The 25,921-nt window shown below is 41.3% G+C and overlaps 1 protein-coding gene across 10 annotated transcripts in view; it reads right to left on the bottom strand.

Moving 5' to 3' along the window:
• WWOX (WW domain containing oxidoreductase) overlaps nucleotides 1–25,921 on the bottom strand; it is a 1,347,942-nt gene that overhangs the window by 1,153,770 nt on the left and 168,251 nt on the right. Inside the window, exon 7 of one of the 10 annotated variants that reach the window (XM_068259551.1) lies at nucleotides 10,130–10,201. The exons of 8 other annotated variants lie outside the window; for them this stretch is intronic. In XM_068259551.1, the coding sequence (XP_068115652.1) occupies nucleotides 10,145–10,201 (57 nt within the window). In that variant the 3' untranslated portion in view covers nucleotides 10,130–10,144. Of the gene's footprint in view, nucleotides 1–10,129; nucleotides 10,202–15,275; nucleotides 15,608–25,921 lie in introns of those variants that run through there. One more of the 10 variants, XM_068259553.1, reaches the window with a different exon arrangement.

The following is a 25,921-nucleotide window of genomic DNA, read 5'->3' on the forward strand; positions in this document are numbered from 1 at the left end:
AAACAAGACATTGTATATCGCTAAAGCAAATCTAACCTTTAATGCCTGTTACACATCATACAATTTTCCATCAGACGGGTCAAGACGATTATTTGCAACATGTTCAAAATCGTTAAAAAAAAAAGAGATTGTAAACCAATCGGAAATAATCAATTCGACTCATCTAACAGGAAATTGCACGGTGTGTAGCCGGTATTACAGTGATCTCGAAACATCATTGCAGCACAAAACTAAAAGTAAAGGTGGCCAATTAACGATGGGATTATTAGGACAATTGATAAACGATTGTTCTGGCCCACTAACAGAAGGATTGCTGCTATCCAATTTGATCAGATTAATGGTATTGGTCTGTAAAACTGATTGATGCAATCAATATTACGATCAAATTGGAGAAGCAATTGATCAAAGAATCGTATAGTTAATGGCCACCTTGTCTGCTTCCGATTGTTTTCCCAAATAGGGGTCTCCTAATCCCCATCTGAATCCATGAACATGGCTAAACTGTCTGGAATGAAAGACCAGCCACGCCTCTTCTGCTCTTTGTCCATTTCACACACTGGTCTGTAGGCCAATGGACACCCTTGGCAGTAGTCACATGAAGTGGGGTGGTAGGTTTATCTGCAGTCGTATCTGTATTTGGAGGGTTTTTTGTTTTTTTACTTCAATGATGCGCCAGGGCTCAAGAAAACATAATTTGAATAATAAAATGAGAGGGCAGGCATGGTGGTAAGACTATCGGGTATGCAGCCCTACTTGCAGTTTTAAGCAAAGCAGCATCATACAGAATCCCTTTAAATTTTAGTTAAAGTGTAACTAAACTCAGAACAACTTCTCTGCTCTAAAATATTAGCCACAGCACTATAACTTTTATAGAAAAAAAAAAATCTTTATTACAATTTATGAAAATCATAAAAAACAAAAACAAACAAACAAAAAAAAACACTTAAAACATAGCGGAATCACATTGCAGGGAACAGTGAAGGGTGCTTATTTATGAGGAGGCAGCCAGCAGAAGAGATATAATGCGACGTGCACAATAGATAAATGGGTTAACATACAAGGCGCTCACAACATCATGCAAATGATTTGATAACAATAGTTCAGTGGCTTTGGTCAAAATAGAGACTATTTTAGTCCACTAGAGGGATGTATAGCCTCATCTACACGGGCTAATCGAGCCGCCGGATCGCCTCTTCCGCGTCCCCGCTCGTGCCCGCCGCGTCCCCGCTCGCCGCGCGTGCGCCGCATTCGATTATCCGCTCGTCCCAGCTGGCGCCGCTTATCTTCCGCTCGATTCCCTGCCATTGTCCCCTCGCGGGGAGCGAGCAGGGAATTGGCAGAAGCAAGATCTGTCCTGTCGGATCTTATCAATCGAGCCGCATCAGCGTTTCGATTGATAAGGAACATCGCAGCCGCATCTACGCGTGTAGATGCGGCTTTAGACAGTAAGATTGCATAATCAAACTAGAAACACTCGAGAGGAACTCTCTGCTTTGTATTCACAACTACTGATAAGACAGTTTGATCTGGCTAAACAAACACAAAAGCAGTGAAATATTATATGTGAAATGAAAACTTTTGTGGCACTTTATGTGTAATGAAGACTTTTCATTGTGTGCTGTGGCAGAGTTTGGGTCTACTTTACTCACCCTGGCGTTCTATTGATTTCGCCAAGGTGGCTGCCGCGCAGTATTTTTTGGATTTTTTCTTTAAATCATGTAGCTAGCCTAGCGCTAGCTACAGGATTCCCCCCTCCCTGAAGCATCCCTCCCACCCCTCTGATCGCCGCCGGCGCACTTGCCCATAAGGATATCCCGCTCTTGCTTGCTGCAAAGTGCTTGCTGCGTGTTTTAAAAATTTTTTTTATCAAAATCGGCCCAGCGGGGCCTGAGCGCCGCCCTCCGGCGGTCATGGACGAGCTGAGCTCGTCCATACCGCCAAGGAGGTTAAAGAAGCTGTAACTTTGATATAGTGATGACAGATCCATATGCTGGCTGTACATAAATTCAGCAGTAGTGTCTACAGTGAGAAATAAAACACTTAAGGCAAGTATACTGTTCTCTCACACACTCACACCTGTTGTTGAGTGTTAAGACTTGTACACACATACACGGACAGTTACCCGGCAGGGTTCAGGACTTGATCCCTCAAGCAACAGGTCGGACAGCTATTGATAAAAAAAGTTATTTTTAACTGAAGAGAGTGCAAAGAGGCACTAAGTTAATAAGGCGCATAGAGGACATCCGTTATTCAGAAAGACTTGCAGAAGTAAACTCATTTATCCTCAGGAAGAGCAGACTCAGAGGAGATATGATCACAGTAATTAAATTGTCTATTCAGAAAATGAAGTGAAAAAGATGTTCACATTAAAGTCACTATAAAAGATTGAAGGAGCACCTCTTTACATTGGTGGAAAATGGGATTTAAAGGGAAGGGCCAAGCACCATAAAAATAAAAAATCCACTTACCTCGGGCTTCCTCCAGCCCCCTGCATCCATCCTGTGTCCTTACTGCAGCTCCCGGCCCCCTCCGGTGCAGATGCCGACCTCGCCAGGTCAGAATCTGCTTGCGCCTTCACCTAGCAGCTCAAATGGTCGCACTGTCGTCATCTGGACTGTACTGCGCAGGCACAGTGGGCATCTTGCCCTGGAGGAGACCCTGGGCCACCGGCGGTGAGCGGAGCGGTGTCGAGGGCACAGGACAGCTGGCAGGGACTGGAGGAAGCCCCAGGTAATTGGATTTTTTTTATTTTTAGTGTGCTCGTATGTGTCCTTTAAGCTTTGGAAAGGGTCCTCATGTGGGAGGACTATAAAAAGGTGGAATTTTCTTCTATCAGAACTACTTCTGGCAGATCATAGACAGTTGTAGGGGATTAGGTACTTGGGTGCTTTCCTACATGAACAAAATACAGAGAACCAGCTACAATTCCAAAATAAAAAGAGTGGAACACCACAAAACTGAAGTGCAGGTGAATGGTGGTGCTATGTCTGTGGATGCCACTGACCCCACTATATTCCATAAATGTGAACAAAGAGAGAGGCTAAATGCTTCCAGAATTGAGTGGTTTCTAAAAGGAAAATAGTCTCGGCTTGTTTATTCCCAAGGGATATAATATAACATAAAATATAATGAGAATGTTAGGACTATTTAAACTTAAATCAAACTTAAACAAATATTTCGTAAATCATCATAACCATCAATATTTTTGCACCATATCATTTAATCTGTTCATACAGCTACATCTCATTAAATATGTTATACAATGTACAGTGCATCAAACTGAACTTCCACGCCATGCAATAAAACCTTTTCCGCCTGGCAGCGACGTTTATTGTCTGAAATAAAAAGTTCTGCTGGATACCTGGACAATGCAAAGTATTTAATGAGCTATTATAATGAGCCGTTACCGTATGAACAAACAAAATTATAAGATGCAAATGTACTGATGATTCTAGTGTAAAGTTTTAATGGTCTTAACAAAGTCTCCCTATTATATTATACGCATTTCAATGGGGAATTCCCAATCTGCTAATATTTATCCTCCAGAAACACCCTCCTACCCTTTGGCTCCTCTAACTCATCGATGATAAAAGCAGAACAGAATATTAATCTGGGCTTTTATTAGATTAGCATTTGGAGTAAGTTTTCTTTTTCTAAGCTCACTCTATCTCACATCTCAAGCTCACTCCAACCTGAATTATTGCAAATTCTTTCTGTTTTACGAAAGCAAACTTTTGTTTCCCTTAATTTATTTTAAGAGTTTTTTTAACCATGTACTTGAAAAATGTAGCCTGAAAGAATTTCTGTAAAATGTATCAATACTAGAAATTTTAAAAGTGTAAATTATAGTAAAATATCAGTAATTAATACCAATATTTTACAACAACTTAACCTAATACATCCCCTTTACCGATTGCCTAACCTTGCACCCCCTTCCTAACCTTTAAAAACATCCCCTACCCTTAACCACTCCCCCATGCCTAACACCCCCCCCCCCCCTCACAACTAACTTTAACCATTCCCACTATCCCATGCCTAACCTTAAGGACTTGTTCAGACTATGAGCGCTTGTGTATTTTTTTTAAGTGCTGGCGATTTTAGAAATCGCCCTAAAAGCGCTTGTGCAATGATTCCCTATGAGAGTTTCCACATATGAGCGGTTTGATTATGATCTGCTTCCAAAAGCGCCGCCTGTACCATTTTCTAAGAGCTTTGGCTCAATGGAAGGTAGAGGGAAATCGCAAAGCACTTGAAAAAGCTCTTTGTATAGCACTTTCCCAAGCACATTTAAGAATAAATACATTGGCCTCGATTCATAAAGCATTTCCGCATGAGGAAATGCAGAAAGCCGCTCGCTTTACCGACCACACAGCAAAATATGTATTCATAAAGGCTTTTTCCGCATGAAAAGCCGACATCCACAAGCAGAGTGATCAATCACCGCCTTGCGCGGTGATTATCACAGCAAAAGTAACAAATGTCAATTCATAAAGATTAGAGGTAGCGGTATGCGGACGGGTATTACCGCTACCTCTGATGTGGCGAGAAGCGTGCGGAATCCGTTGCAGTGAATGGGACAGACCTCCCAAGCAGCTGCAGAGAGAACACCGCACGGAGGGATTCCGCCTGCTTCTCCTGTTTCCGCATGCGTAGGACAGCCTAACGCCTGCCTACAGCGGAGTATCTCCGCACGCCTGTCACAACAGGCAACATTTTTATGAATTACCTCCCTGAAGGCGGAAATACCGACAGCGGTGTTTCCCCGCTCGACTTTCCCCGCTCGCAGGCACTTTTATGAATCGAGGCCATTGCATTTATTCTTTTCCGGGTCAAAGAGTTCACTTCCTGACGAATATCAGGAAGTGAAAATCTCGATTGCTCATCAAAAGCACTTAGAAAAGCACTTACACAAAATCCCTAACGCTCGGAAAACGCCGGGAATCGCTTGAAAAAAAACACGGCCAAAAGCGATCAGCGCTTGTGATTGCAATTTATAATGTGAACATAGCTTAAAGGGGAGATCCGCGCAGACTATAAAAAACAAACTGCACTTACCTGGGGCTTCTTCCAGCTCCTGGCAGTTGATCGCTGCCCTCGCCGCAGCTCCTCCCCCGGCGTCCAGCGGTGAAGAAGTCGACCTCGCCAGGTCGGCTTCATGTGCGCTCCACGGCGTAAGTGTAAGTGACGTCATCTGGTCTCTACTGCGCAGGTGCAGTAGTTCTGCGCCTGCGCAGTAGAGACCCGATGACGTCCCTACACCACGTGACCCCCCGCCATGGAGCGCACAGAAGCCGACCTGGAAGCCGACCTGGCGAGGTCGGCTTCTTCACCGCTGGACACCGGGAGGGAGAGGAGCTGCGGCGAGGGCACCGATCGACTGCCAGGAGCTGGAAGAAGCCCCAGGTAAGTGCAGTTTGTTTTTTATAGTCTGCACGAACCTTCCCCTCCCTCGCCTAACCTTTAAAAACATCACGCGTAAGTTTAATCAACAGCCCCCCCCCCCCCCCTCCTAACCTTAACCAAACCCTGCTGCCAATCTGCTGCAATTACAATACTCTTAGGATGCTGCCATAGGATCACTTATAAATTGCTGCTATAATGTGAAATTTGAGAGCCCACGTCCCCCAATAAATCTGCTAGCACTGAAGTTTCACAGTATAGCAGCAATTTAAAATGCTGCCTATAGCGGTACCAAAGTTTCTGCCAGTAGTGGGCGCCTTCATTTCCTGCTTCCTTTTCAACCTTCTTTTAGGTCAGCTGGGGCTATGAAAGTTAAGATTTTTTTTTTTACTTTAACTCAAGAAAACTGTCTTTTTTCAAGCAAACTTAGATATGCAAAGTTAAAAAAATATATATTAGGTAGTTTTGTACAGACAGCGCATCGCAATCAGCTAAGCATAAGAGCAATGCAATACTGAAACCGTTAAATGTACAGAAATAGCTACATTTATGGGAACCTTTGCAGAGACAAAAACATGCCAGATATGTTGAATTAGCCAGAGCTATACTTTCTCTATGTCTTATTCAGATTAATTAGTTCAATTATGTTTTGAGTGCGTGACTAATGTATCATTTTAGTTTTAATCATTTCAATTGAAAAAATATTAAACTTTTGAAGGAAGATAATCTGAATTTTAATTATGCTAACAATACTATTATAAAAGGCCTCTTTCATTTCATTTTAATTGAACTACAGTATGCTTCTTAACTTGATTTTTTTTTTCCGGGAAAGGAACGGAAAATTAATTCTCCGACAGTTTTTTTATGGCGCACTAATGGCCGTGTGTCATAAAGGAAACATAGCACAATCATGCTATTGTCCATAAATATATGACCTGTGCTCTTAATTATTAAAAACTACCCAACAGACTTAAGTTGAAAGCAGCAATAATTATTCTTAAAATTGTTATGGTGGCAATGTAAACAGGGAGTAAGATGAAGCACAGCAAATAAGCTTCCGCCACTTGGACAAAACATTCCAGTACGCTGCTCACACAGATTATTTACTGGAGCAAGGTTAAAAAAGGACGGCCAAAACCCTAAAACGGACCTGAATTTAGAACTTTCTCTCTGTCCTAAAAGATAAGCAACAGCATAATATCCTTCAAAGAAAAACATTTCTTTGTTACAGCTGATACAAATCCTGCAATAAATCCTGCTTTCATAGAAACAGACATAGGGTTGCTTTTCAGCACTGCTAGATTTGGGCGCAGCCGGCACCACCATAGACTATAATGGGAATCACATCTACAGCGGTGCTCAGTGAGTAACGTCGGCGGCGTCAGAAGTCGAAGCCGAAGTTGCTTAAAGGGCAACCTTAACTGAGAGGGATATGGATGTTTCCTTTTAAATAATACCAGTTGCTTGTCAGTCCTGCTGATCTCTTTAGCTGAAGTAGTGGCTGAATCACAGACCTGAAACAAGCATGCAGCTAATCCAGTCGGACTTCAGCCAGAGCACCTGATCTTCATGCTTGTTCAGGGGCTGTGGCTAAAAGTATTAGAGACACAGGATCAGCAGGAGGGTTAGGCAACTGGTATTATCTTAAAGGGAAGAATCAATATCCTTCTCAGTTTAGGCTATCTTTAATAAACACAATAATTTTGCAATAGCTGGAAGCTGAATTATATCATTCCCCCACTATCCATGGCGGCTTGGAGGGGGAAGAGTAATTAACATGGAGCGGATTTGTGCAGAAGCAGGATCAGCCATATACCGGCTGTGTCCTGCGCCCAAGTCTCCCGGCGCTGATTTCATATGTATGCAGGGTTAACATCCTGTGTTTACAAATTAGCTGCTCTGCCGAGGACTGCAGAGATTCCTAAACTGAGAGATCCAATTACACTTGTGATTAGTCACAGATGAGGGGAAGTTAGACAAGTTAAACTCTCTAAATACATACAAAGTACATTTCTCTGTGTTTTCCTTCTGTTCTGTGCAAAAGTTCAGGTCCACTTTAAAGTATACCTGTCTCTAATGGAAAGCGAACAAGCTTTTGAGATTATCTGAATGCCCACACTGGTTTGACCGCGACAATTACCCTCTATGACATCTTTCAGTGGACAGGAAAACGGTGCATTTGACACGGGGTTTAGTCGCTCACTTGCCAATAGTAAGAACCTTCTGGTTGCACTATAACGGGAGCATTTATAACCATGCGTGTTAGTGGCTGACACACAATGCAGTTACTGTCTGATAAAAACAGACATCAGGGTTCTGGGAGTATTCCAGCCCATACACAGTGACAGCATATGTGCAATCGATGTGCACGATACTAAACTCCATAGTGTGATGCTAATCTCATGTTAATTCTTCTATTGGGAAACGAGTACTACTTCCCCTGTTTTTATTCATTTTAACATTGTTTTATCCTGATTGGCACCTCTGCTTCATCGTTAAACATACATTGAGTCCACCTACAGAAGAGGGGTCTATCCCTATTCTTCCCATCTAAAGAGAGCGACTTCTTAACATCCCCCGAGGGGACGGGGTTGAAGTGTACCTAAAATGGTACACTGGTGTTTACTATACCTACTTATACCTAACTGGAGCTTCCTCAAGCCCCATGAGCACTGTGGCTTCCCTCGCCCTCCTCTTCAGCCCCTCCGTTCTGACGATATGACTCCTGGTAATCCAGGCAGTTGCGAGCTTCTGCGCATGCACAGCCCCAACATGCGTGCCCCTGCAATGCTCCTGTCCCCTGAAGCATACTGCGCATGTGCAGAATGCACCAGGGGATGGGAGCGAAATGACTGTTGCGCACACGGCCAAGCCGTATTTGCGCAGAAGGCTGCAACAGCCCGGATTACCAGGAGTTGTACTGCCAGGACAGAAGGGCTGAGGAGGACGACGAGGAAGGTCATAGTGCTCATGGGGCTGTAGGAAGCCCCATGTAAGCATAAAACGCTAGTAAACCATCTCAGGTTCACTTTTATGTTACATGTTATAGTATATGTGTATATGTTATGTTTCATGTTACAGTATACTACAAGTTTTTATTACATAGTGAATTATCTGTACTTCAGTCTGGGATTCTCACAGTTTCTCAGCATGTGACAGGCAGCTCTCTCCCGCCTCAGCCTCAGGAATTAACAAAGCACATAGAGCCTGCAAGGGGGGTCCATAACTTGTATTCATTACAACAGAGGCAGCCCATTCCAAGAAATGAAAATTAGATACATTACAGAGACAGTGAAACTAGAAAAGGCTGCAGTAATCATGTATAGGAACTTATAGGATAGAAGAAATAAGGCTGAAAATTTTGTTACAGAGTCTCTAAGTTCCCCTGCTGCCTAAAAAGTGGTTGCCTCTGGTAACCCACACTTACCAGAGTATATCTCTACACTACTATGTGATAAGGCCTATCTGTGACATGTTTGCTTTGATGGAAAACTAAGCTGAGAAAAATATGAAAGTAGACATCTTTATTTACTTTAAAACGAGTCCACCGCAGTTACAACAAAAGGAAACAAAGTAATATTGTGCCAATGGGACTGGAAGTGAACTAACAACCCAAATTGGGACACTGCAGTAAAAGTAGTCCAAAACGATTAAAATCTATTTCTACTACAGTATCCAAAAGCTTACATTTTTTTCTTGAGTTTGGGTTGAAAAGGATACTTTAAACATGTTCACTTCAAATTGTAGAGTATAGATTATAAATCAAATACAGAAAATGAAGAAATACTTCAAAACTTATTTTAGATGCAGAGTGCACAAAATGTTTATTTCTGCAACATCAGATATATTAAAGACCTCACATAGTTTTCTACATCCTGAACAGAAATGGCTAGTATGTGTGAGAACAAAGTTTAATTTCCTTCACTTTTCTTATAAAGAAGCGGTTTCTAACTAAAATTAGCTTTTTTTTTTCTAAAGCCTAAGCTATCGTACTAAATAGTCAGCAAAGCCATTCAGGGCTCCATCTAAAATCTCAAAGCCCCAAATCTGTTTAAATTCTAGAAATGCCTCTAGTTATTTTATCCTTATCACTAAAGAAAATGAATTGTAGATATTATTTAAAAAGTCGTTTAATAATGAACATCATCTAAACCCTCTACCTCAGATGTCTTTAAATAATTTAGCTTTTTAAGAACGCTTAGTGGTAGAAGTATAAAATTTTACCAGTTCAATAGATTAACTGCAAAACGAAATTAACACTGCCTTAGGAAATGGAGATAACATTTATATTGAAAACGTTTTGATGGACTATTTTTTTTTTTTTTCAGTTTTATCTGGAAAGGCTCAACATTTTGAAAATGAGTCTTTAACAACTACAAGGATGATTTATCATGTGTCTATATCCCGTACCGACAAACTTAATTTGATGAAGACCAAACTTTAAGAGGCCTTGTTTTAGGATGTTTCAAATAGAAAAAAGAAAAATACAATTTCACAAGAGTTTCATACTTAGCTTTGCTTATTGACACTTCTTCCAGCGAAAAGCTTGTGAAAATTAAATAAACTTTTCCAGGCGTCTGTGAAACCCCCTGCCTTTGCATATTGACAGTCCTGTGATCGAGCGCACAAAAAAAATCTTGCTAATATTGGATGTGTCCATTCGACTCTCCCTTGTTAAATGCAGTGTAGTTCAATTAACATCTCTTCAATATATAATTTAATTTTTTTCCCTTCGTCTTGATCTTCAGCCCAGTCTGAAATGAGCTCTGCCAGGATAGATGTACTTTGAATATTGTAGAAACTATTCATAAATAAACTTATCAGGCTGGTAATGATTTCTGCCATAATGTGACAAAACGTTTCAAAGTTAGTAAGGAATGAAGGAGTTCTGTTTTCATAACTTCCGTTTTCTCTTACGCTTACCAGAAAGTGAATTACACTTGCGTAAAACAAATTCTGTTTCTAGGGGCCTTATCTTGGATGTGTAGTTTTGGACTATGCTCAGGGCCCGTTTCCACTATCGCGAATCCGCATGCGTTGCCCGCATGCGGATTCGCACAGTCAGTACAAGTGGATGGGACTGTTTCCACTTGTGCGTTTCCCCGCACGTTTTTCTGTGCAGAAAAAATCTGCAGGGTAGAGTCCTCAGAATTCGCCTGCGTGTGGAATGCAGGCGAATCGCACGCAATGTATTTAATAGGGAAATCGCATGCGTTTTCCCCATGCGTTTTTTGCCGCGATTTCGCATGCGATTTCGCATAGGTATTAATGTTAATTTACACAGGCAGTGACATGGTTAAATTCGCATACAGCCTTACCTATGCGAAATCGCATGCGAAATCGCGGCAAAAAACGCATGCGGAATCGCACCCGCATGCGATTTGCCTGCGGTGATTCGCCGGCGATTCCGCAACGCTATAGTGGAAACGTGCCCTTAGAATACTTATTTTAATATCTAATGATAAGAATTTACTGGGAAATCCTCATACATAGTGGCTTTAGAGTAGAGATTGTTTCAAACTATCAAGCCTACCCTTATGCTAGGTACACACAATGCAATTTTCTGACAGATTTACTGTCAGATCGATTATATCCAACATGTCCAATCTAATTTCTGATCAATTTTCCGTTCACTTCTATGGAAAATTGATCGGAAATCAGATTGGACATGATGGAAATCTGTAAATCTGTCATAAGATTGCTTCGTGTGCACCAGGCATTAGTCCCTACCTAGGACTAACGTAAATTACCTCTTGCCTTTGCTTACTCTGAGGCAGGGATCACACTTAAGTCTATGGAAAACTGCCAGTTTACCACGAACAATCCGTTGCAGTATTGGTACACTCGGCTGACAGCAGCTTACTGTTGGCACTATGGATTGCACGCGATGTGCGGGAAAAAAAAGGAACCAGTCCGTTTTTATTTCCTGCACTGGAAAAAAAAAAGTACACTACACCACTTCACTGCAAGTATAAATCTGATTCTGATACATAGGGTAGCATTACGAGTCTTTTGATAGCATGGAAAAACGTGTCCAAATCTTATAGGAGTGACCCCTGCCTTAGTCCCAAATCTTTTAACTCACTAAAAGCTGTAACACTTTGCTTTAATAATTTCACTAGGCTGGTAAACCTAAGACCAGAGGGCTCTTCTTTTTCATTGTCTATGACCTCTTGACAAATATTTTTGAAGGACATCTTGTAAATAACAAATTTTATCAATGTTACATAAACTGCACAGGACATGACATTATCAGCACTAATTCTTTTAATTATGTAGAGTAGCCTCTCAGCTATTTCAACCTTTTTTGGCAGTTGTGTCATATCAATGCCCAACATCTTAAAGGAGTGGGACTAGATTAAAAAAGCTAAAGGGAGTGGGACTAGATTACACTAACTATGCAGGAAGGAGATGCATGTGTGTGTGTCACTTATATTTATGGTATCTTCTCTTGCCAGTCCGATACGTGTACTATCATCTAATGTGCTACTCGGTGACCACAGTCGTAATGCTAAACTAGAAGCTGAATGAACAGTGCTTTTCCCAACTGCAATACTTCCACTTCGTGCATTGGGAGTAGAAATAGGGTCAATAAACGTCAAGGAGAGTGGATGATTAGACCACAAAGAAAATGTCAAGGTCGGAGCTAGACGTTCTTGACCTGCAAAGCTGTAGGCTCTGAATTGGGTGCTCTCAGAATAATTAATTACAGCAGCAGGGACAGCCATACTATTCCAGGAGTATGTAAAGACTTAAAAGAAGTTAACAAAAAGCGGCACTGTGAGGATTAACTAAGCTGCAAGTTCCAAAGGGGATTCCCCAAACCCTCAAGATTAAATAAAATAAGTTATAAGTGAAGGAACATGCGCTACTAGTGTTCTATAAATTTTTAATCTATAATCTCTAAAATCACAATAAAATCACAATAAAATTAGGTTAAAAAAACCCACACTTGATAAACCAACATTCATACCCACCGTGACATCCACATTCACTCAGAAAAGCAAACACACTGCCTAGTTTGTAAAGACTTGTTCTATTTACATAACATATGTATTGTACTGTCCAAGTTTTGACTTCAGGGAATTTTATATAGTAAATAAATAGAATTCTGTTTCAGGCATTTGCCATCTTAATTTCCTCTGACCGAAGCCAATCCTGCTGTAATTTCCTCCCTTATTTTTTTCCTCCTAAAAACTTCACTGTCATAGTTAGCTTGCTTTGCAAACACATAGATCAGATTTCAGGAGCTCCCTGAACTGTCCTCAGCCAATCAGTGAGGAGCAGGAATGTGGGAGGGATGATGATAAACTTCCTTTTCGTTGGCAATGGAACAAATAGAGCCAGGCTGACTGAGTTAAGACTTATTACAGCAGAAACATTTGTGAATAGATTGGAGTGCTTGCAAAGCAGGGTAAGGCTGCATTAGAAAAACAAAGAGCAGTGGTAAATGGAATTTGATTTTGTGACTGACAATACATCTTTAAAATCTTGAAAGCCATTTCCACACTTCAGGATTTTTTTTACCCTGTTTCACCAAGTGAAGCTTTTACCTTTTCTTCAGAGTGTAAAGTATCTATCACAGTGTGGGCGTGGTAAGCTGCGAATGGCTAATAGGACGCTCCTCTACCACACACACGCTGGAAGTTCGGTGTCCATGACTGGGCCGCACTGACCGGGTACCTGGTGTCGCGGGACGCCGCGATAGAGCTGTAAGATACTTTACACTCTGAAGAAAAGGTAAAAGCTTATATTATCATAGAGTGGCTGCCAGAAGAGGAATCTTTTGCTACAAGTGACTGTTACACTGGGGCCATGTTTAGCTGTTGCGGAGTTACAGCTGCTGGATCACACTAAGGCGGATTCCGGCTATTAGGCAGCATGGAAATTATGGACTATGGTCTATGAGTTAAGTTGTACACGGCGGATTCCGTGACTCTCTGAGGATATAAAGAACTAGGCAAGTCGGTTCTGAGCCCAGTGCAGTGGACAACCAGACGCAGTCTCACAGTTTCCACATGAGTTCATAAGAGATCGGCCGATCTGGATTGCATGCATGTGGTGTAACTGTTGCTGAGTGTGTGATCAGGAGCGCTCCTGTTAGGATAGCCAATGCAGTTTTTTAATTTTTGGGGGGGGAGGTATGGGGTTGAATATTTAGCTGGTGTTTTGAAGGAGTTATTGATCAATAAAAATTTGTAATTTTATAGTTCTTTGAGAGGCGGTCACTCCTTTGTTTGGGGCAAATTCTGTTTAGTTGAGGGATAAAGCTAAATTCTAATGGATTAACATCAAGTGGACCTCATGCTAAAGAAATCACATTTTTCTCCTACTCTTGTTTGGCCATCAACAGAAGCTTCCTTCCTCCATTCTCACGACTCTAAAAACTGCTGCCACATGATTGGCGGATCACATAATAGCATGAACTAACAGATGTACAGGTGTTCCTATCCTAATCAACTGTTCAGTGTGTGCATGTTCATGTAGTGTATACGTGCATAAACACACACAAACGCATGTATTTCTTATCAAGGTTGTAGGTTTTTAGATTTTGATGACTCAGCACTCATTAATTCAGCCTACTATGAGAAAACAAAACAAAAATGTGTTCTATTAAATTAACCACTCATTACCTCACTTAACTACATTAATTGGCTTACTCTACCACAAGATTAAAAATAAGTCTTACAAAAATATAATTTACAAGTTCATAATCTACGGATATTTCAATTGACTTTTATTAGCTACAGTACGCAGCAAATGGAGTATGCCATTCCAGTGCACGAAACAGGCAGAGTTTAGAGAAGATAATGACTGAAATTAGTTTATAATGAATGTGTTTATGCTTTTTTATGTATGGAAACCGAATACCAACATCGACAAGCCCATTATGAATAATGATCACTTTATATATTCATACTGAGCTATATTTAATTATTTCCATGAGCTGCTCTTGATCCACTTTAGAAATTATTATTATAATAGATTTTTTTTTTTAAATGTTTTATTCTGATTTATTTATTTTCTGGTACTAAAATCGCTACTCATTGAAGGTTGAATCCATCTTTAATAAATGCTATGAATTAAGAAAAATATAATTTGCTAAGTGTTTCATGTTTGATATGAGCAAGCCCAGCACAAAGGTGCACGTATTTAAGGCACACCTTCGTCTCCAGGGGGTTGTCCTTGTATCAGGCTGGGCTGCTCAGTAGGGGTGGTCAATCTGATGTAAATAATTGCTAGTTGGTGCAGGATTATGCAAATGTATGCAGCATGAAGATGGATCAGATTGGTCCTTTGCATCTCATTGACCATCCCTACACCTGTGCAGTGGTAATAGGGAAGACTTTCAGTCCTGAAACCCAATAGGAATCACTGCAATGCTTTAAAATCGCCACAACGCTGTGTGCAGCGATTCCTAGGGTGTTTGCGATTGTGATTACTCGGCGCTTGGAAGCGCTATACAGTAACCTGCACAGTGCTTCCGATTCGCCATTTGCGTGTTTTTTCTTTTAGGTGTTTCTCTAGGACCAATCAGAGAAGTTACTGTGACCTCTTCCATTAGAGGGCGGGGTTACAAACAGAAAGAGGAAATAGTTTACTAAAAGGCTATTCGCTCAATCCCCCCCCCCCCCCCCCCCAAGTACAGCAAAATCGCTTTCATAAGCGATTTATGCAGTGCTTATATACTTTGCATTGAGCGCAAATGTGCTCAAAATGCTACATGTCCTGCGATTGCGATTACCCTTAATCGCAATTGCACTAATGGGTCCCCCCCCCCCCCCCCCACTGACTTTCACTGGCAAAGCATTTTTGGGACTCACCGGCGATCCCAAAAACACTGCCAAACACACCCTAGTGGGTTCCTACCCTCACTCTTATTTCAACCTCCAGCTGCCCAAAAGACGGATTTAATGTTCGGGAACTGTCAGCCTTTTGACTTGGCTGGGCTATACTGCTAATATGACAGTTCTCTAGCATATATGTAAATACTGATAATTTGTGTAAAGGATAAAAACACAACTGCTCCAACCAGTTGCCACTTAGGTCTTGTGTTATTTTCGCTTACTCCCTTTCTATGGACAGACTGATTCCTCCTTTAAACAAATCAGTAACTATCTAAGATGGAAGGCTGAAGTGCCAGCAAAACTTTTGAATTATCTTGGTTCTTTGCATAGTGGCGACATCTCCATCAAGATGACAGTTTCTGAGAAGGCAGAAAAAGAAAACACCAGCAGAAATCAGCTATGATGAACAGTAAAGAGCAGAAGCATGCTGTGCGAAACATGTCTGTTACCTGAAGATACAGAAATTGTCACATTTATCTGAGATATACTGTATATAATGTATCCATGTTACACAAACCACGGTGTAATTTAACACAATGAAAAAACCTTTTATATCAATCTGTAACTGCTATAACCTTCTTACTATAACCTTACAAAACTGGTTGAAAATGTTCAAATCTTGCGTAAAACCGTGTCAAACATGTCAACAATAGATTGTTTAGCATGCAGGACCTCCCAAAACTTATGCATGCATTTACAGAAATCAGGAAGTAAAATTTCAGGCATCCAAGCATGGCTAGTTTAATATAATATGTAAATTACAAATATGGTGCTGATTTTTTGAAAGTCACCAAACCGCTAAATTCTTGGTGCGGCTACAAATGCCATGATCAGGGGACTTCTCAGTGGAGAGGGTGAATCTGAGTGCTGGCAAGACTACTGATTACATAGCTGATGTCCCACTCATAAAACTTCCACCTAGGGTACTTGGATTTGAGATGCGAAAATGATAAAATGTGAATGTTGGTTATAAGTATCATGTAGGTCTAAGTAAGCACTGATTAGGAGTGTTCGTGTTTGGGGGCAGGTTAAGGAGAGGTTAGTTTTATTGGCTAAAATTAGAATGTTAGAGTTAGTAGGTCAGGAAGAGGTTAAAGATAATTACACTGAAGTTTCATTAAGCCTTTATTGCAAAAAAAAAAAAAACATAATTTACAAACATTACTATAATGTTGATAACATTTCTATAAGGCAAGGTTATTTATACCTTTTCACTTCACACTGTAGCCGGCTAATCAGTTTTTAGACCTGCTGAATCGTGCACCCTTGGAGCCATGGCAATTGTCCACTGTTTGAAGCACAACATTACTCTAAAGAATTATTTTTGCATTCTGCATCCCCATTTTCTTCTGCTGTGAGAATATTTTCTACAAGCAGGTAGGACTATTCACAGACTCAAACCTTTTTTGTTTGCAAGGCGATGTTCTGTTCTGTTGTGGCCTATTCAAACTCCTGACAATCATCTGTTTTAGATTGGGTGGCTGTCGATATGCCAGGAGGGGAGGTTCAGGGATAATCTTTCTTAGTCTGTAATCCTTGTGTAAAATGGGATTAAGTTCCTTTGCAAACCTTCTTAAGATTTCCAGGAGTGGGTTGTAGGTGACAACCAGTGGGTCTCGGCCTTCTTCCTGGTTTTGTTTGTATTTCAGGAGTCAAGCCCTAAGGATGACATTAGCTTTCCTGATTTGGGTCTCAGTCATGAGAGGGCTGTAAACTTGTTTAATTAAAATTTTCTTAAGGTAATCCAAGTGTTTGTCTCTGTCATCCCTGTCAGAACAGATCCGATTGCATCTTATAGCATGGCTGTAGTTTGTGGATTTCTTTATGTGCTTGTGGTGGAAACTGTCCTACCTGAGGTATGTGGGACAGTCTGTTGGTTTGCGGTACATAGACATTTGTAGGTTGTTTTCCCTGATTTATATGGGGGTATCCAGAAAGTTAATCTCCATGTGAGAGTAGGTAAGTTTCATTTTGATTGTGGGATGGAGGGCATTGATGTCCCTGTGGAATTGGAGGAGATTCTCCTCACTTGCTGACCAGATGATTAAAATATCATCTATAAAATTAAAGTAGTCCATGGGTTTTACTGCAGGAATACTTTCTGAAATTTTGGCTGAAATCATTGCAGTGCAGAGGAAAATTTTTCTATTTTCACACAAAAGTGGTGGCCATACACTGATCAATTTTATCCATTGATAGAAGGACTAAACTATTGATTTTCTACCAAATCAGTCAATCATACTGGGCGGTTGATAACGATCGGCGACAGGTTGGGACCCGGCAGCGGACCGACGACCCATAGCACTGCATCAAACAATACAATGCTGCAGTAGGATAGTTTTTTTTTTTTTTATAATGGTTTCCTTGGGTTTACTATAAGTATTGTATAGATATTGCTCTGTGAAAGGTATACCAAAGTTGGATCAGGTACAACCTAGCCACAACAGTAACTTGATTGATATTGGTGGAACTGCTATAGAACTATCATACATCTTCTTATTTGATAGGTACAGACTAACCAGCAAGCTCATGGTGACCCAGAACTCATTGGAGTGTGTAAGGGACTACAATGGTCCTAAAAGCCCCCTTACTAAGATGTTAAGAAAAACAAAAATTTGCTTTCCTAAAACAGAAAGAATTTGCGATAATTCAGGTTGGAGTGAGCTCGAGATGTCTCCCAGAGCACCACTGCTGAATATATGCAAATTAACCATTGTACCCTTAGAAGCTAAACACACCTCCAGAACCGCTGGATTGCAATGAAGTGTCAGCTTGTTAAATTGTACAGAGCCATAATGGCTCTGTACAATTTAACAAGCTGACACATCATTGCAATCCAGCGGTTCTGGAGGTGTGTTTAGCTTCTAAGGGTACAATGGTTAATTTGCATATATTCAGCAGTGGTGCTCTGGGAGACATCTCGAGCTCACTCCAACCTGAATTATCGCAAATTCTTTCTGTTTTAGGAAAGCAAATTTTTGTAATTTTTGTTCTTCTTATTTGATGTACTTCATGCAACAATGAAGCTGGTTGCTTTTCTTTAACCACTTAAGCCCGAAGGGTTGAAATTATTTTACATCCGAGCAACTTTCACCCCCCATTCATTTGCCAATAACTTTATCACTACTCATCACAATGAATTGATCTATATCTTGTTTTTTCCGCCACCAATTAGGCTTTCTGTGGGTGGTACATTTTGCTAAGAGCCACTTTACTGTAAATGCATTTTAACAGGAAGAATAAGAAAAAAACTGAAAAAATTCATTATTTCTCAGTTTTCAGCCATTATAGTTTTAAACTAATACATGCCTCCATAATTAAAACTCACGTATTGTATTTGCCCATATGCCCCGGGTATTACACAGTTAAAATTATGTCCCTATCACAATGTATGGCGACAATATTTTATTTGGAAATAAAGGTGCATTTTTTTCAATTTGCGTCCATCACTATTTAGAAGCCCATAATTTATTAAATCATATTGATGTACTCCTTTGACATGCATATTTAAAAAGTTCAGACCCTTAGGTAACTATTTATGTTTTTTTTTTATTATTATTGTAATTTTTTTTTTTTTTATTATTTAAGCTTGTATGTGGGTATTTTTTGGTGTGGGAGGTAAACAGGGTTTTTTTTTAATGAATTTAAACGTATTTATTTAATACCAAGTGTGTTTTGGGTGTAATTTGCTATTTGGCCACAAGATGGCCAGAATCAAAAAGTCCTGGGAGCGATCGATCTCGCTCCCAGGCAGAAGAAAGGAGACCAGAGCTCAGAAAAGCCGCAGCGTCTGAAGAGACGCTGTTGGCTTTTCTCCGGGGGGGTCCGATCAGAGAAAGGGATTTATACTCCCTTTCACTGATCGGTGGGCTAGCGGCCAGCAGCGGGGGCGCGCACGGGGGGGCCCGCGGGAGCACGCGCGACCCGCGGGAGTGCGCGCAGCCCAACTGGACGAGAAATCTCGTCCAGTTGGGCTTAAGTGGTTAAAGAGACACTGAAGCGAAAAAAAATATATGATATAATGAATTGGTTGTGTACTATGAATAATTACTAGAAGATTAGCAGCAAAGAAAATATGCTCATACTTTTATTTTCAGGTATATAGTGTTTTTTTCTAACATTGCATCATTCTATAATATGTGCAGATTACACAACACTCAGCATTCAAAATGAGTCTTTCAGAGCAGTCTGTGAAGTAATGACCTCTCCTCTAGCAGAGGAAAAGTAAATAGTCCAGGAACAGTTGAGATAATAAAAGTCAGATAACAGTCCTCTCCACAAACTTAGTCGGAGAGCTTAATGGCTTGTTTGCATAGCGATAACAACTGGAGTTTCTCAACTCTTCCTGTACTGGAAACAATTACACTGTTGTATCTGATCTTAATGTTTTATTTCTTAGCTGTACTACACATACAAATCATAATATCATCATTTTTTTTCCGCTTCAGTGTCTCTTTAAGGCCAGTTTTACATCTGGCAATTGCGTTTCCGGTGCTCCACCCCATTACACAAACTGTCATTATATGACCCTTTGACAGAGTGGGCTGACAGGGTCATATGCTTAGCGCCCCCGTCCGTATGCCCCTCGCTACGTGACGTACTTCCTGCTGGACAGGCAGTACATCACTGGGTTTACCTGTCTTATTCCTACTGTTCTGCGCATGTGCACCACCAATAAACTTAACATTTCTGCGTTGCTCCCCGACTTGCATTATTTCCACCGCCGACAGTAAGGCGCTGTTGACTTTGCGGCAGCTTGGCAGCCAATTGGGAACTTCCGGCACAACGTGATGTGGTAAGTAGGCTTCATTGCCATGCATTGTCATTGCGTTACCCTGCGGTAAAACAAGGTAACAGAACGCACACTTGCAGGTGTAAAAGGGGCCCAACACTTGGCTAACAATGTCTCCTGGATAAAACTCTAAAATGTTTAAAATCATAATGTTGCAACTCAATAAAACACTTCTTCTGAGTACAAAAAAAGTAATCTTCACCTTGTGGGGTCAAGACAATGTAACCGCCCCCCCCCCCCCCCCCTGCGCATGCCAACTCTGGCCGGTAACCTGCAGTGCCATATAATAAACCTAGAGACCTCTGAAGGACCTGTACCTGGGCTCATAGATGCATGACTTTAGTCTATGCATATGTAAAGTATGAAGGATGATATAATATACACAGCACATAATGGAAAATCTTTGCCTGCAGATACTATAGTATGAAAATTGTAAAGACAGGAGGCGTTTACATGAACATACATTATTAGTGCTGTATTATACAATATTCTTTGACATCTAGATAAAAAAAATAGCTTTTGGTTGAATGCCGCGGAGATGGCAATACACCTGAAGTGTGTGTGTAAATCAATTCCGTAATGGGAGAAGCTGCACCATCACTAAAGTGCTGCAGTTTAATACCTTTTAAAAAATTAAGGAAAAGTGGTATTGCTGGGAAGGGTGGACACCTCGGCTTGTTTGTAAAATGCACTATGCTTTGCATTTTATTACAATGATAGATTAGGCATTTTTCAGCACAGTGTAGGCAGCGCAAGATAAAACACTTTCCTAACTTACTGATGCCCAGTACAGACATCTGACACCCAGAACTCCAATCTACTTAACCCCACGAGGCCCGCAGGCAGTAAGAGAACCTATATGGTTCAGCTGTAGAGAGAACACAGACTCACTGGGCCTCTGAGATCTCTGAGCAGCCATACTGGGTAGATCACAAGTGATCCAGCAAACCTATACTAAATATTTTTTATGTTAGCTTTTATGTACTAAAGGATTGCAGGCCTGGACACATGGGAATACAAATGTAGCAAAAGATAAAGAGTCAAGGTGGCCACTAACGGTCCAATTTCTAGCGAAAAATCGTTCAAGCGATGAGAAATTCTGATCGGATTGGCTGTAAATAATCTCAGTTGATGGGCACAATTGATTACAAATGAATATAAAAATAAGTCGTCCGATTGGATTTTTGTCAAACCAAAATTTGAATTTTATTTGTGGTTATGATAGATAGGAAGCAAAGATTGGTTCGTTGATGGTGTAGTGAACGATTTTTCGTCAGATCAGAATTTGATCGCTCAAACGATTTTTCGCTAGAAATTGGACCATTAGTGGCCACCTTAAGCAGTACAGTACAGTGTTTTAACCATCAGGGCTTTTAAAGGGAATCCGAGGTGAGAGACACATGCAGACTGACATATTTATTTATTTCCTTTTTAGAAATGCAAGTTGCCTGGCTATCCTGCTGCTCCTAAGTCTCTAATATGTTTAGCCATAGACCCTGAACAAGCGTGCTGATCATGTGTTCAGACTCAAGTCTGACTGGATTATGTCAGGGTTGTGATTCAGACACCACTGATGGCAGAAGTTCAACAGGACTGCCAGGCAAATGGTACTGTTTAAAAGAGAATACATATGGCAGCCTCCATATGCTTACCTTTGATTCCCTTTAAATGTGAGGAGGTAAGGCTCCGTTCACATCAGCAAACGCTGTTGGCCATGCATTCGGAACACAACGCGTACAAATGCACGCCATCCGCGTTTCTATGCGTTGCATGGCTGATCTCATTCACTGAAGTGAATGGGACAGCCGCGCGTTTTGGTTAAAAATGTGTGCAGCTTGCATTCCTGGACAGCACTGGTCGGGAACGCATGCAGTGTGAACATCAGACAGTGCAGTCTATGCACTTTCTGATGTTGTGCGTGTCGGCCTCCTGCACACGTTGCCTAAACGCGGACGGAAACACGTGCAGTGTGAACGAGGCCTTATTCAAGAAACTGATCGTCAATAGAACTCGTGGTCCAAGCGTGGTCATTATCACTCAGAGCAAGTGCAAAGATATATACAGAAGACAGAGAAATTCAGTCTGGCACTGCTTTTATCCCTCGTAAAGCATCATGCACGTGTGGATTTAAAAGAGATGAGATACCCAGTAGCTTTGATGTGGTTGTGGAGCAGTGTGGCAGCTGCAGCCCACGTCTTCAGAGGCTTTTTGTAGAGAACACATACTCACTGGGCCTCTGAGATCTCAGAGCAGCTCCACTCAGTAGATCACAAGTGATCCCGCAAACCTAGACTATATATATATATATTTTTTAATGTTGGCTGTTATGTACTAAAACACTGTAGCCGTGAAACACATGAGAATACATTGGGGGTTGCAGAGGCTGTTAATCGACAGTTGAGGGATTGTAGTCTCATGCAGACATTTTTTTTTCCCAAAATGAAGATTTTGTAGAGACCTTTGATGAAGCAGGGTTATGTCCTGCGGAACCGGTGGTCTTGTCCGCCCTGAAACCTTGAGAGGCTCACACTGCTTGGGAATCCTGGTTTGTCCTACCTGGGTGATGTATACATATGTTCTCCTATGTCCCACTAGCCACTACCAGCATCATTTAATATAGATGGCCATTGTATGTACTGATGTGTGTGTATTTTGTTGTGTTTGCACTTTTTACACTGAGTTTTCTGCTTAGCACGTTATACTGAACCCCGGGTTCAACACACACTGTATCAGATTGATAACAAGTGTGTGTCTACTAAGGTCCTGCCAGGTGATACTGATAATATATATGTAATTAATATACATATGATCCCAAGGGAGTGTGGATGGTTTTAAATGTTTTTAATTGCGTGTCCATACAGCTGTTGTGTGTTTTTTGATACCAATAAACTTGTTATACATTACTAGTCCTGTCATAACTATGATATGGCTCGGGTGAAGGGGTCATATCCTAATCAATTGCCTGAATACATTAACCCTGTTAAATCAGCCCTTATGATCCTGTCAGCACTAATTGCATTGCTGTACACAGCCATCATCGGCTAGACTTCTGGGCAGGAAATCTGTAATAAGAGTTAAAGCGGAACTGGAGAGTCGCAAAAGAAAAAAAAAAGTGTTTCACTTACCTGGGGCTTCTGCCAGCCCCCTGCAGCCAACCTGAGCCCATGAAGTTCTCCAAAGACCCTCTGTTCCCCCACCATGGGTCACTTCACACAGTGGAATCCGTCTTCTAAGACGAAGTCCACTGCGCCTGCGCAGCCCTGGCCACGTCTGTCCACAGGCACAGTACGAGAAAATCTCTGGCGGGAGCATGAAGGACACGCACAGCCAAGGCTGCGCATGAGCAATGGACACCCACTGCGTGAAGTGAAAGTGAGTCGCGGTGGGGGAACAGAGGATCTTTGGAGAACTTCGTGGGCACAGGTCGGCTGCAGGGGGCTGGCAGATGCCCCAGGTAAGTGAAGCTTTTTTTGCAACTCATCGGTTCCGCTTTAAAGGACACCTGAAGTGAGAGGAACATGGAGGCTGCCATATTTATTAACTTTTATACAATACCAATTGTCTGGCAGCTGTGCTGATCCTCGGCCACTAATACTTTTAGCCACAGACTCAGCAAGCATGCAACAGATCTTATCAGATCTGACAATAACATCAGAAACACCTAATTAGCTGCATGCATGTTTCTGGTGTTATTCAGATACTACTGCAGCCAAAGAGATCAGCAGGGCTGCCAGGCAACTGGTATTGTTTAAAAGGAAAACAATATGGCAGCCTCCATATGCCTCTCAAGAGTGGTGAGAGTGTAGTAGGGCTGACTGAGTGCACCTAGTCACCGATTTCTGTTCACTTCAGGTTCACATGACAATTTCATGTTCTGATTTCCAAACGTTTTCCTGCACCAGAAAATACAGGAAAATTCTGGAGAACTGAAGTGATCCTGAAAAAAGTGCCACCAGGTAATTTCAAACTATTTGCTGCTAGGCATCAAAAGTTAGCAAAATGGAAAATTGTTAAATCCATAACTTCTGCAACTCCACTAGGTTTTCATATGATCCAGATGAGGGTTGCAAACTTTTGCCACCGAGCAACTGAAGGCTCATACACTAGATAAAAGATGCAGGAAATAAATGATCAATGGCCAGTAAATCGCCAGATCAAATCTATCATGGTGGACAGGGCAGTTTCTAGGCTACATTTCACCCAGGGCGAGGGTGTAAAAATCCCCCCCCCCCCATGGAGCCAGGCATAGGTGCCCGCAGTATAGGTTAGCTACGTAGGTGCCTCCAGTATAGGGTAGCCTGTAGAGTTGCCACCAGTATAGGTTAGATAGGTAGGTGCCCTCAGTATAGTTTAGATAGGTAGGTTCCCCCGAGTATAGGTTAGATAGGGGGGTTCCCACAGTATAGGTTAGATAGGCAGGTTCAGTGTTCTCCCCAGAATTTTTTTCCAGCCGGGTGGCATGAAATAGTAGCCGGGTGGGTTGAGATGAAAATGCAGGGCAACCACCACTACAGACCACAATCCCCCATAATGGGCGAGTATCTATAAAGTATTCTCTCAGCAATCCCAAACGATACAACTATATGTAAAAAAAAAATGGTTAGGAGACGTGATAGGCCCTTGTAATTATTACCCTCAACCATATAAAGACTCTTGAATTAATCTGGCTTGAACCATTGTGACTCATTCCCTATATTATGACCTTTATGTTTATTTGTTCTACTCTACCTCATATTACTGTTATAGCTACTTAATTACTAGACTATCTTTTGCATCTTCAAAACAACTTAAAGAGAAACTCCAACCAAGAATTGAACTTTTTCCCAATCAGTAGCTGATACCCCATTTTACATGAGAAAGACAATGATTTTCACAAACAGACCATCAGGGGGCGCTGTGTGACTGATTTTGTGCTGAAACCCCTCCTACAAGAGGCTCTGAATACCGCGGTACTGCTGGCAAACTGCCACAATGTAACAATGTTCAGAGACAGGAAATAGCTGTTATTAGCTGTCTAACAGACAGAGCAGCTAGAAACAGCTAAATAACCTGCCCACAGTAACAATGTCACCATGTAATACATGTCAGAATGTGAATCTGGGAGAGGAAAGATTTTACAATGAGCAAACACTGACTAAATCATTTATACATAATTATGGTAAAAAATGAAGCACTTTTTTTACTACATTATTTTCACTGGAGTTCCTCTTTAAGCAGCAGGACCAGGATATCTATATTATCGCTCATCTTTACTTCTATAGCTGTATAATCCGGACTCTGCAGACTGAAATTCTATAACCCTCTCACGCTCACTTAAAATTGGCTAAATTGAAAGCAAGAGGAAAGATACCCCAAACTGAAATACACTGGCTGTTAAAAGTACTCTGTTCTACCCTCTTCATCACTACAATCCAATAAAGCTAAGTCCGGATAGTATTGTTGGGTCGATACATAATTCCTTGTCTATGATAAGTGACAAATTATATAATGTTTGTACCTGCTTTAACATCTATATGTATAAAGATCTGTTTGACTTTTATCTATGCTAAAATAAAAACTAGTGAGACGAAAATGCAGGGCAACTGTGCTTACAGCATAGGAGGATGTGAGGAGGTGAGCCGATGACAGCCGGGTGGTCACCAAATCTAGCCGGGTGGAGAACCCGGCTAAAAGAGCCTGGGGAGAACACTGCGGTTCCCGCAGTTTAGGTTAGGTAGGCTCCTGCAATTTAAGCTAGATAGGTAGGTTCCTGCAGTTTAGGCTAGATAGGTAGGTTCTCACAGTTTAGGTTATTTAGGTAGGTTCCCGCAGTTTAGGCTAGATAGGCAGGTTCCCACAGTTTAGGCTAGATAGGCAGGTTCCCGCAGTTTAGGCTAGATAG

Source organism: Hyperolius riggenbachi, chromosome 11 (genome assembly GCF_040937935.1).
Source record: "Hyperolius riggenbachi isolate aHypRig1 chromosome 11, aHypRig1.pri, whole genome shotgun sequence".
In the NCBI taxonomy this organism is placed as follows: Eukaryota; Metazoa; Chordata; class Amphibia; order Anura; family Hyperoliidae; genus Hyperolius; species Hyperolius riggenbachi.